At 39.3% G+C, this 13,914-nt stretch overlaps 1 protein-coding gene across 1 annotated transcript in view; it reads right to left on the reverse strand.

The window, feature by feature from the left end:
• LOC150086821 (protein O-linked-mannose beta-1,2-N-acetylglucosaminyltransferase 1-like) overlaps nucleotides 1-13,914 on the reverse strand; it is a 392,325-nt gene that overhangs the window by 216,522 nt on the left and 161,889 nt on the right. Inside the window, exon 17 of the mRNA XM_090371595.1 lies at nucleotides 6,326-6,437. Coding sequence (XP_090227721.1) covers nucleotides 6,326-6,437 — 112 coding nt within the window. The remainder of the gene's footprint in view (nucleotides 1-6,325; nucleotides 6,438-13,914) is intronic.

Genomic DNA, 13,914 nt, shown 5'->3' on the forward strand with positions numbered 1-13,914 from the left:
AGATCGGTTTAGAAGCTGAACATTCCTTGCTCTCGTGATCTTTTGAACCACATCGAGCACAGGCAGGGTTACCACGACAAGCCGTTTGTGAATGGCCGTATTTTTGGCATTTAAAGCACCTCAGTGGGTTTGGGATGTAAAGCCGCACTGGGCAGTTTAAATAGCCTGCCTTGATGGAACTTGGAGGCCGTGGGGTGTTAAATGTTATGATGAGAACTCGGGTAGGGACGAGATTCCCATCCTTCCGCATTGATATTCTCTTGACAGCCGTCACTCCTTGGTCTTTTAGTTCAGAGCAGATCTCTTCCTCAGAGACATGAAGAAGATCCCACTCTGAAATGACTCCTCGTGAAGAGTTCAAAGTTTTGTGGGGTGTTACACTGATTGGTATTCCCCCTATGGATGTCGCATTCAGGATTCTTTCTGCTTGCTTTGCACTGGAAGCTTCGATTAAAAGATCGCCAGAACGCAGCCGTTTTACAGATTTTGGTGATCCTGCCAGCCCTTCTAATCCTTTCTGGATAAAGAAGGGTGACATCTTCCCAATTGACTGCTCTCCGGTAGAATGGAGTATGAGGAAAAGCGGTGTAATAGATGGTCGTTTATCCTCAGTTCTGGCTCTTTTGGCAGAATTGGTGTCATTCTCATCTGATCGGTTAGGTAGGGGCCTTGTTGGGGCCCCAGAAGAAGGATTTAAATTACTCATGAGAGTAAAGAAAAAATGTCTGATGCCTAAGTACCTCACCCACCACGGAGCCCTACGAGGGGGCGCCCACTCGTGAACTAGCAGGTACTGCGTACACGAATGGGACGCCGAGTTCGCTTAGAACACCATACCCACGTTACCAATAAATCTTTATCCCGTCCCAGGACCATAGGGAGGGAGACTTATTGGAACGCAGTTGACCCTAGCAGTATAAAACCACCCGCCGATTGATCCCAGTCGAGCCGGTCCGGGACCACCCGTCTCGTCGAAGCAGGGGCCAAAGTGGTGTATTGAAGCTGGGCCCCTCAACCACCAGGATCCCCCTTTCCGCTTCCACGGGTCGCGGCGCACGGCTGCACACGCCGGATTCCAACGATGTAACCCTGGAACCAAGGTATGGGCGTTAGATCCCAGTGATGCTAGTCTGGAAAACCAGCAGCGTCACTGGGAGGTCCCCTCACCACGTACAGGTGCCCACGTCGAGGGGCTTCTACAGGGATGGGATACACTTACATAGAAAGGGTGCAAGAATATTTGCTGATGCTATCGAGGCAATGTTAGTTGTGTCGGAAAATTGCTAGCTTGGGAGGGATACAAGGACTAATAGAATAACAGTAGCCACTGACAGAGGTAAAAGTGATTCTTGCACTGCTACTATTGGAATGAGCAGCAACCTGGAAAACAAGATGCATGGTATTTCAGAGACTGCTGGGAGTCATTGCGGTACAAATAACACATGGGTTGTGTTAGGGTAGTTAAGAATAGGAGTTTGGAAAATAAATTTTATGAATTTGAGATATTGCTCAAAACATCAAAGGCAGATATTGTTGGATATCAGAGATGTGGTGTCACGCAGATATAAGGGAATGCAGAACTGAATTTTGGGGAGTACAATGTGTACAGGAAGTAAGACAGGATAGAAAGGGAGGAGGGGTTATGCTATTAGTTAAGAAATACATAAAATCCAATGAAGTGAAGTCAGTCAATATAAGCATTGGGATATCAAAATTGAGAGTAGAAGTGTGTTATAGGCCTAATGACTCTGATCAGTATAATAAGAAACTGTACAGGAAAATACAGTGGGCCATGAGAGTCTTATAATGGGGGATTTTAATTACCCAGATATTGACTGGAATTTGTGGGTCAGTCACACACTAGCAAGGCTTTTGTGGATTTATTGGACAATTGCTTTCTACATCAGCATGTTCGGGAGGCAACTAGAGGGAGTAATACTCTTGATCTGATTATCAGTAGTGATTCTTCATGCATTAAGAATCTGCAGATAAAGGAACCACTAGGTGGCAGTGATCACAGTGTGCTGAAGTTGGATTTACTCAAAGAGGTAACTACCATCAGGGGTAAAGGGAAGGGTTTTTGCTTTCGTAAAGGCGACTATGGCGGTCTGAGACAGTATTTAAATTCTATAGGGTGGGACCAACTGATGATGTTACCAACAGCAAATTCAAAATGGGAAGCATTCAAAGAATTTATCTTGGAAGCTACTAGTCTTTACAACTAAGAAGCCGACCAGGCTAGCCGGGGTGGGTAAAGTGTCTGCCTGGCAACTCAAAGGTCGTGGGTTCGAATCCCGCCTCGGGCTTGGATCAGAGTAGAAAACACAAAAACCTCAGGAGGTGCAATATGGCAAGAAGCTGATGTGCCAACAACTAACAAAAAAAAAAAAAAAAAAACAACTAAGAAATATTGTTCAAGGTTTAGGCCTAAATGGATGTCAGATGAACTAATGAGACATATGGCAGAGAAGAAAAATGCACGGGATACATATAAATTAATGGGTGACATGGAAGCCTAATGATAGATACAAGCTGGTCTGTAATCAAGTCACAAAGGAGATTAGGCAGGCAAAGGCAGATTATGAGAAATCTTTGGCAAAGGATGCAAAGAAAAACAGCAAAGAGTTCTTTACCTATGTAAACTCTAGAAGGAAAGGGATGAATCAGATTGGTCCACTTGATATCGATGGGTCAACTGTTGATGATCCTGCTCAGGTGGCTAACAAACTAAATGAGTATTCTGCATCTACCTTCACACATGAGGAGTTATTCAGGGAGGGGAATGACAGAGGTGAATTAAACTGTGGCAGTGAGCTGGAAGATTTTGTAATAACTAAGAGGAAAGTGGAGGAGAAATTGTTGAAGATAAACATAAAAACGGCACCTGTGGTGGATGGGATCTATCTGGTTATATTAAAGGAGGCAGCAAAGGAAGTAAGCAAACCCTTAGCCATAATTATGAGAGCTTCTTTGGACTCAGGGGAGGTTCCCATGGACTGGAGATGTGCAAATGTGACCCCAATTCACAAAGGAGGATCAAAGGGCAACACAAGTAATTATAGGCCTGTTAGTTTAACTTCTATTCCAGAAAAGTTAATGGAGGCACTGGTTAAAGAAGCACTGCAGGATCATCTATATAAAACTTCAGTTATAGATCGGATACAGCATGGTTTTGTTAAGGGAATGTCTTGCCTGACCAATTTCATTGGATACTATGATGTAGTCACAAAGGAACTGGATGCAGGGAATAACTTTGATATAATATATTTGGATCTGAGAAAGGCTTTTGATACTGTTGCACATAGAAGACTGCTGAACAAATTGGAGCAGTGTGGCATTGGAGGCAAATTGCTGCTATGGATAAAGGGATGGTTGAGTGGGAGAAGACAGTGGTAATCAATGGACACTGCTCTTTGTGGATTAATGTCATTAGTGGAGCCCCTCAGAGTTCAGTCCATTGCTGTTTTCTGTATTTATAAATGATATTGATGATGGTATATCAAGCTTAATGTCCAAGTTTGCAGATGATACGAAGGTTGGCAGGGTTGTTAAGGACACTAATGACAGTACGCTGCTCCAACAGTGTCTAAAAAAGTTGAGTAGATGGGCTGAGAGGTGGCAAATGAAGTTTAACATTGACAAATGTAAAGTACTACATATGGGAAGCAGTAACCCCAGAGTAACGTTTCAACTCTGTGGTACTACACTGACAGTGGTAGAGAATGAAAAGGACCTGGGGGTAATTGTGCAGGCAAATATGAAGTTTTCTGAGCAGTGCAGACGGTCTGCAAGAGTAACTCTTGGTGTCTTGTCAATGATATACAGGAATTTTTCTAGCAGGGATAAGGAGGTGATTATTCCCTGGTATAAGGCAATGGTCAGGCCACACCTTGAGTACTGTATACAGGTCTGGAGGCCTCATTTTAAGAAGGATGTACAGCTGTTGGAACGAATACTGAGAAGGGCAACAAGATTAGTGAATGGAACAAAGAATTGCTCTTATGAAGAAAGGCTTAAGTTTCTTCAAATTACAGTGTCTGGAGACTAGGCACCTGCGAGGTGATCTGAATGAAGTGTGTAAAGCCTTGAATGGTTTGAGCATGCTCAATGCTGATGGGATTATTCCTCTTGCTCAGAATAATCACCTGAGAGGGCATAAATTCAAATTGTGGAAAGACAGTTGTAAGATAGATGTGCAGAAGTTTGCCTTTAGCCAGCAGGTAGTTGGTTGGTGGAACAGACTTCCATCCTTTGTTGTGGAAGTTAACCTAAAAAAATTTAAGGCTGAGCTGGACAGGTATTTGGAATGCACAGAGGGGCGAAATGGGAGCTTTTTTTTTTTTTTTTTTTTATGGCTGATGCTGCATGAGCTTGCTTTCTTGCATCATATGCCTCTACTAATGCTAATGTTTATTCTTCCACAATGTCATTACTGTTGAAGAGGTCAAAAACATTTTACACACTTCAATATTTTTTGCACCACATTCTAAATCACGAATAATTTTTACTTTTTCATGAATCGAGAGACACTTTCTTTTGTTAGTAGACATGTTTCCAAAGGAAGGGTTTGTTTCTAATTGAATTTATTTAAAATGACAGTAAAGTGATCTGCATACAAAGTTCTTAGAAGCTTCGAAATAAATTTATGGTTCAGCGAATACAAGACAATCTGTAAATAGGGTAATGTGACAAGTGGAACGCTAATGCACTGACTATTGTATAGCCCCTGTCCCTGAAAGGTCAAGGTCATAAACTGGCCGCTAATCAGATGCGATGCGTGTAGTTATAAAAACTTAATCACCCTTTTCATTTGTGTCTATTCCAAGAATTGGTTTTTTCAACTACTCGAGCAATTAAGAATATTTGTATAGTTACCAAAATTTGTACGGTATATCCGTGTAGCATGCTGATTATAACAGTGAGCGATTGTATGGGAATACACATAAATTAAAATCATTATGGCTTTTTGATCATTACAGCCGTGATCTCGTTATTTCCGTTCTCGTTATAACCAAGTTCGATATATAGCTTGCTGTTGAAGATTTGACTAGAAATCTTCAACACTCAAATTTCTAAAAGCATAGCATATCTTTCTTGGGTATACACCCACTAACCTTTCAAATGTTGTCATTTAATGCACATACATATTACAAACATTGCTTCCTGTGCATTGGAAAGACTAAGTCCTCTTTCTCTTTTGCTACTGAGTCTGTATAAATCACAAATTTGCCATGGAATATTGTTCTCTCATTTGGGGATGGTGGTGCACTCAAAAACTTTCTTAAACTTCTCAAAATAGGGTAATGCTACAAGTGTAACGCCAATGCACTATGACTATTGTATAGTCCCTGTCCCCGAATGGACAGGGACTATACAATAACTATACTACTCTCTATCTAAAAGAGAGCAGCATAGTTAATGAACTCCCTATCACAAAGATATTGAGTCTGTGTTGCATTTCTTTTCTGAGATATTTCGATGGCCACTATTTCTCTAAATTAGCCTCTGCAATTCCACTGCTTTCTTAAACCAGTGCATCCAACTCCAAAATCAAACTAACTTTTTCTATTCCTTTACCCTTCCATTTTTGCACATCATTCTTATCTGTGTATTTTCTGAAAATCATACTCTGCAGAAATTCTATCCCAATGTAAACAAGTATATTCTATTTTGAGAAAAAGAAAACTAATTTTTATTTGTTTAGGACCCAATGAAATAGCAGCTGGGGGACAGCAATTTTAGACAGATGGGGGGAAAAAAAAAAAAAACACAAGCATAGTGTCCATATGATTTTTTTTTTTTTTTTTTTTTTTTTTTTGTGCCAAAGAAACTAACATTATAAGTTATCAGTGTATTGTGCTTGTAAATTATATGTATTCTATACATGGTTTGTCTTTTTTTTGTCTGGATGAGAAATCCTCACATGAAATCAATTAATTCAGCCAGTGTGAAAAAAAAAAAATATATATATATATATATATATAAAATTTCACCCTTTTGATGGAATTGGAGTCCAGGCCTTTTTCACACAGCATAAAAAGGCAGTGATAATAACCACTGCACTACTTGCAAGAACCAGTGTCCTGAGGTGGCTATGAGATCAGCCTACATCAATCATTGTATAGAATGAACAAATGAATGATGGTGTCATGATATACAATGACACCATCATTTATAGAATGAACAAATGAATGATGGTGTCATGATATACTTAAAATTATATTATTTAATGAGAAGTCTTTTTATTATAAAAAATGCATTAAACATTAATATCAATAAGTTCAAATAAGAATAATATAAAATTAAATATACAAAGTACAATTACCCATTTTTGCACCATTCTTTTTGAAAGAAACCTCTTCTTGCCAAAAATGTCAGACCATTAAAACTTTCCACTCGATAAATTGCTGAATAATCTCCAGAAACACCTACAAATCCTATAAAAAATAAATAAAAAAATTTAATTTACAAATGTTGAAGATAACTCTTTTATAGTATGATAAATATCACCTGGAAAAGTAATAACAGCCTTAAAAAATATTTCTGGAATGAAAAGTTCATCCAGCAGAAAGCATGATTTAACAATCTGAAAAAAATTTCCTGGTATGATAAAGACCATCAAGCAGAAAGAATGATTTATTATAATGCTAATATGGAAAATTCTTTAATGCATAGAATCTGCATTCAAGAAGTAAATATTGATCTGTACATAGTTAATTTAATTTCAAGATAAAATACAAATATGGTTATAAACAATTTCATAAACATTATAGCTATATAATAAGTTTGGATCCATTCTACATATTTCTATGGTAGACAATTAAACAGTACTGGCATTGGCAAAATGGCAATGTAACAGCTAGTGCAGTCACAGCAGGACTGCACTAGCTGCTATTTTGGGGAAACTGGCAGGAGGCTCAGCAATCGCGTTTCTGAACATAAAAGAGCTATCTGTTTAGCAGATGTGGAACACTCAGCCATTGCTGAGCACTTCTGGTTGACCCACGCTGTGATCGGTCCCGCCATTACTGTCGGCCACACCTGGTTGGAATCACTGCACATCTCATGCTATAATGATTCCTTTAACACAAACAGAGGATGTAGTATTCATCCCATTACTGAGGCAACCATCCTTGGGGTTGACAAACGTTGGCATTTACAATGTTCCCATACATCACAGCCACAAGCTTTGTCTTCTAACAGCTAATAGTTGCATACAAGCAGTTCACCATACATGACTGCCATTACACGCACGTAGGTTCTATATTTGTAGATTTTTAGATTAACGGTCAAAACTGATGAAGGGCAACATACTGTCCGAAAGGTTTGTATTAACATTAAACATATTTTATCTGCAACTTATTTTCTTTTCTTTCCGTTTTGCTCAGTGTCACATAGTAATAATATATAATAGATTAAAAATTAAACTAAAGAGACCAAGGCGCATTTAGGGCTAGAGCCTCAAGCTGCAAACAAATTTAGACTATGTATATAAAGTGCTTAGCATCATAATACACAGCCATTTCTGAATGAACAGAAAATTTTTAAGGTGGCATCGTTTTAGGTTATATCTCATATTGTGAATGCCTTCACAACGAGTTGCCATGATATTGCACTACTTCGAATAAGTAACGCTTCACCTAAGGAGAAGACTAGTGTTACTTATTCTCAGATAGGTACCACCACCCAGACAGCACTGTTTCAGGGCTATTTGGCCCTTCGTCAGTGAGTGGGTAGGTACCCAAGTGATGCAATGATGGCAAAAACAGTTATGAAGTATAACTCCATAATATGAGAGATGCCTGATGGTGTATGATGTATTTAGACTAAGGCGCATTTAGGGCTAGAGCCTCAAGCTGCGAACAAATTTAGACTATGTATATAAAGTGCTTAGCATCATAATACACAGCCATTTCTGAATGAACAGAAAATTTTTAAGGTGGCATCGTTTTAGGTTATATCTCATATTGTGAAGTAACGCTTCACCTAAGGAGTCTTCTCCTTAGGTGAAGCGTTACTTATTCGAAGTAGTGCAATATCATGGCAACTCGTTGTGAAGGCATTCACAATATGAGATATAACCTAAAACGATGCCACCTTAAAAATTTTCTGTTCATTCAGAAATGGCTGTGTATTATGATGCTAAGCACTTTATATACATAGTCTAAATTTGTTCGCAGCTTGAGGCTCTAGCCCTAAATGCGCCTTAGTCTAAATACATCATACACCATCAGGCATCTCTCATATTGTGGAGTTATACTTCATAACTGTTTTTGCCATCATTGCATCACTTGGGTACCTACCCACTCACTGACGAAGGGCCAAATAGCCCTGAAACAGTGCTGTCTGGGTGGTGGTACCTATCTGAGAATAAGTAACACTAGTCTTCTCCTTAGGTGAAGCGTTACTTATTCGAAGTAGTGCAATATCATGGCAACTCGTTGTGAAGGCATTCACAATATGAGATATAACCTAAAACGATGCCACCTTAAAAATTTTCTGTTCATTCAGAAATGGCTGTGTATTATGATGCTAAGCACTTTATATACATAGTCTAAATTTGTTCGCAGCTTGAGGCTCTAGCCCTAAATGCGCCTTAGTCTAAATACATCATACACCATCAGGCATCTCTCATATTGTGGAGTTATACTTCATAACTGTTTTTGCCATCATTGCATCACTTGGGTACCTACCCACTCACTGACGAAGGGCCAAATAGCCCTGAAACAGTGCTGTCTGGGTGGTGGTACCTATCTGAGAATAAGTAACACTAGTCTTCTCCTTAGGTGAAGCGTTACTTATTCGAAGTAGTGCAATATCATGGCAACTCGTTGTGAAGGCATTCACAATATGAGATATAACCTAAAACGATGCCACCTTAAAAATTTTCTGTTCATTCAGAAATGGCTGTGTATTATGATGCTAAGCACTTTATATACATAGACTAAAGAGACCACTATTGTCTACCCTCATTTTATCTACCTTTTTTCTTTTAAGTATTTACCTATTCCCACCTTATATTTAGATAAACTTCCAAATTCAAGTGTAGGTAAAAGTTTATTCTAAAAATCACTCATTTAACTAAAGCAAATTTTCAGACATATAGCCTTACAATTATCCATCATTGTCAACATTCTGCTATTCCACAAGTCGACGTATGAAGCCTCACCACCATGTCCTGTCCATGTACTTCTCTCCGTCATTGATTTCACTCCAGTTTCCTCCTCTCTTAATGACATCGGTCTTTATCATGTCTTGCCATCTCATTCTTGATCTCCCCCTTGGTCTTTTGTCCTTAATTGAAAATCAAACATTCTTCTTGGCAAATGCCTCTCATTCATCCTCTTGACATGTCCAAGAGGATGAATTTCAAATGGGACCTTTCAATCCTATTCTGGAGTTTTTCAACCTGAATTCTCTCCCTAATCACATCATTCCTGATTTTGCTGTGTCTTGTCTTTCTGGCTATGGTCCTCAAAAATCTCATTTCTGCACCCTGAATTCTGCTTTCATCCTTTTTCCTCATAGTCCAAGTTTCAGATGCATATGTCAGAATTGGTATGTAATAAGCCTGATATACAGCCTTCTTACACTTCAGTGGTATGTTCCTGTTCCAGATCAGATCTCTTGTCTGCCTATAGAAATTCCTGCCTGCTTGTATCCTACTTATTTCTTCGTCTATCACTCCAGTCTTTGTAATGGTGCTTCCTAGATACTTGAAGTTGCTAACCATTTTTAGCTCTTTCCCTTCCATTGTAATTAGATAGTATGAATCAGAGCTGTACTACTCAATATGTTCTACGTTGATAATAATATTAGTAAAATATTAAGAGGAGTTTACCTCAATATAGTGCATAGAACACTTCCGTATGATACCCTCCAGAAATTAAAATGGAAAAAACGAAAAAAAATCGACAACTTACCGGTACATTAGAGTAAAAAATAAATATTTAATTGTTTTGAATTGATTTGAATTGTGTTAAATCGATTATTTAATTATTTATTTTTTACTCTAATGTACCGGTAAGTTGTCGATTTTTTCGTTTTTTCCGTTTTAATTTCTGGAGGGTATCATACGGAAGTGTTCTACGCACTATATTGAGGTAAACTCCTCTTATTATTTTACTTCCATTGTAACATATCCATCAAGCTCGCCAGTCCTCTTTAGAACCATTACTTCACTCTTCTCCGGACTGAAAACCAGTCCAAATTCAATGGCCACACTAGCCCAGATATCAACTTGCTGTTTCACTTGTTCCCTGCTCTCTCCCCATATACACAGGTCATCTGAGAAGAGCATGACTTTCATCTGATCCTGTCCAAGTTGTTCCGCCACTCTACATTGCATATCATTCATGACAGCTATGAACAGTAGTGGTGACAGGATGCCTCCTTGCCTCAAACCTGATGTTATTTCGAAGCTCTCCGTCAACCACATCACTGTTCTTACCATGCTCTGTATTGGTGCACATATTCTCAATTCTTTCCACAAGATGTTCCTCTATCCCCAAGTTTCTCAAAACCTCCCACACTTTCTCTCTCTCTTTACAGCATCAAACGGTTTCTTTATATCTAAAAATGCTATCCATAATTCTTTGTATTCATAACACTTTTCCATCAGTTTAGATCAGTGTTCATAACATTTTTCCATCAAATTAGATCCACCGTCAATCTGCCAGGCCTAAAGCCATATTGTTCCTTGGCCATCCTATTTTCAATCATTCCTCTTATCTTCTGCTTGCTCTAACACTCTCTCATACAGCTTACTCACATGTGATGCAGTGTGATGCCTCTATAATTGGAACACTTTTTCCTGTTCCCCCTTCTTGAACAACGGGATGATCAAACATTCTTTTCAGTCCTTCGGCACCTGTCTGTCATCCCAGATCTTACGGAACAGTCTGTATGTCCACGCCATCCATGCCTTGCCTGTAGACTTCATCTCTCCATTTATCTCATCCATACCAGCAGACTTACCTGTCTTGATGTATTTCCATGCCTGCACTACATCATTCCATGTCAAGTCTGTCTGCTCTCTCTCTCTCTGTATCTTCTCTTCCATCCCCTCTTCTATGATCAACCTGCCTTTGTCCCTTTTGCTGGCTGTCCTGCACATTCAACAGATTTTCAAAATACTTCTTCCATGTTTCTCTTATCTCTTCATCCTTGGTTATTAGGTTCTCATTCTCATCCATCAAGTATTTGCTCTGTTCACCATCTCTTTTATTCCTCACCATACCATACAGCGGCTTTTTATTACCATCGATATCTTGTTGTAGAGTTTCACTCCATTCTTCCAAACACAGTCTTCTTTCCTTGTTAACTAGTAGTAGTAGTAGTAGTGGCACATGATGCAAGAAAGCAAGTGTAGGAGCTTATGCAGCATCAGCCAAAAAAAAAAAAAAAAAATCACACCATTCCCTCCAAATGCCTGTCCAGTTCCTCCTTAAATTTATTTAACCTATCAACTTCTACAACGACAGATGGAAGTTTGTTCCAGCAATTAACCACCCGCTGGCTAAAGGCAAATTTCCGCACATCTATTCTACATCTGTCCTTTCTTAATTTGAACTTATGTCCCCGTAGGTTCGTATTCTGAACAAGTGGGAGGATCCCATCAGAATTCAGCGTGCTCAACCCATTCAAGGCCTTATAGACCTCAATCAGATCACCGCGCAGGTGCCTAGTCTCCAGCCACTGCAATTTGCAGAACTTAAGCCTCTCTTGGTAAGAGGATCCCTTCATTCCCCTCACCAATCGTGTTGCTCTTCTCTGTACACGCTCAAGCAAATCTACATCCTTCCTAAAATGAGGCCTCCAGACCTGTACGCAGTACTCAAGGCGTGGCCTGACCATTGCCTTATACAGAGGGACAATCACCTCCTTTTCCCTGCTAGCAAAATTCCTATATATCATTGACAAAACCCCATGACCTGCCCTAGCAGCCTGTCTACATTGCTCAGAAAACTTCATATCTGACTGCACAATTACTCCCAGGTCTTTTTCATTTTCTACCACCTTAAGTGTAGTACCACACAGTTGGTACGTTTCTCTGGGGTTACTTCTACCCATATGCAGTACTTTGCATTTGTCAAGGTTAAACTTCATGACTTTCATCTGATCCTGTTCAAGTTGTTCCGCCACTCTACATTGCATATCATTCATGACCTCTTAGCTGTCCTCTTAGCCTCTCTCTCTCTCTTCACGGTTCCATATCTCTCTTTATTCTCATCATTTCTGTTTATAAAGTAGGTCCTGAATGCATCATTCTTGATTTTCGCAGCCTCTCTTGTCCTATCTCCTATCATTCCACAATGAGGTTTCTTTCCATCTCCTTCTATTGTTTGTCCTTCCACAAACCTGCTCTGTCAGTCCTACTATACAGTCTTCGAATCGTTTCCATTCTGATTCCACGCTGTTCACCACTATCTTAGGTACAACCTTCCTGAACATCGTCCCTTTTTCCTCTTCTTTCAACGTCCACACCCTTAGTTTTCTCTCTTGTTATTTTGATCCTCTTCAATTTAGGGAATCTTAAAACTCCAACAACCTGTGATTACTACCCAAGGAGACATTAGGAATGACCTTGACGCTCTTTATCGAGTATATAGTCAAGGAGGGATTCCTGTTGACCATCCCAACCGTATCTTGTCACTTGGTGACTCTTTCTCTTCTTGAACCAGGTGTTTCCTATGCCCAAGCTGTTCCATAAACAGAAATCCAACAGCCTGTCACCATCATTATTCCTAGGTCTCCAACCATGCAGACCCTCACCATCATTATTCCTAGGTCTCCAACCATGCAGACCCATAACATATTCTAGTCCTTGTCTTTCCACTCCGACTTTTGTGTTCAGGTCACCCACGACAATTATATCTCCACCTGTGATGTTCTCTTCGAGCTTGTCCTCAAACTCCAGCTTCTCCATTTCTTTGCAACCAATTTGTGGTGCGTAACATTCTACTATCTTCAAAGTTTCGCTGTCATTCATTTGCAGTTTAATCGACATGAGTCTGTTGCTGATATTATTCACCTCCAGTAGCTTTTCCTTAATCCTGTGGTCTATAATGATGGCTACACCCTTCCTCACCCCCAGACCAATATAGGTAATAGCCTCCTCAACTCTCTACACCCATTTCCTTTCCATTTTGATTCACTCAATCCAATTATCCAATTCACACAATATCCACTCTCAGTTTAAATTGATGCTCCCTTGTATATGAATAAGTAAAAATTCCCTCAGCCATTTAGGTTGCTCAAACCTTTTAATGCCTTTAATGCCTCGATCAGGTCACACCACAGATGCCTAGTTTTCAAGCACTAAAGCTTACAAAACAAGTCCTCTTATCTAGAATATTCAATTTGTGCCCTTAATCAATCTTGTCATTCCTATCTGCACCCTTTCCAAAAGGTCCATATCTGTCCTAAAGTGGTGTCTCCAAGCCTCTATGCAATATTCAAGATGTGGCCTAACCACTGCTTTATATAATGGAATAATCACATCTTTATCTCCACTGACAAAATTCCCATACATCCACAGCTGCCACATTCGGACTTCTGAAAAGCTGGAGATTTGGTAATTGTAATCAAGAGATTTGCCAAAAAAAGCTGATTTTTTTTAAAATTGAACTTTTGATGGGAAATTAAATAAAAAATTTCACTGAAAACTAAGCATTTTATATTAAGATACAGTGATAAGACTGCTTAAGAATATAGTAGGCTTTCAAGTATTAGTATACCTTAGATTTTTATGTCTGTGGATTTCTATGTGGGTTGTCTGTTAGAGACCAACTTGCATGATAACTTCAAGGAAGATATTCTTGCAGACTTTGCCCTCTTCCAAAATGCTAATAAAAGTTTTGTTTATAATAATAACTCTGATGTCCAGGTTTGATTGTCAAGAGCACAGATAGA

The sequence above is a fragment of the Mastigoproctus giganteus genome, chromosome 4 (assembly GCF_048544385.1).
Source record: "Mastigoproctus giganteus isolate SK-2022 chromosome 4, ASM4854438v1, whole genome shotgun sequence".
NCBI lineage: Eukaryota > Metazoa > Arthropoda > Arachnida > Uropygi > Thelyphonidae > Mastigoproctus > Mastigoproctus giganteus.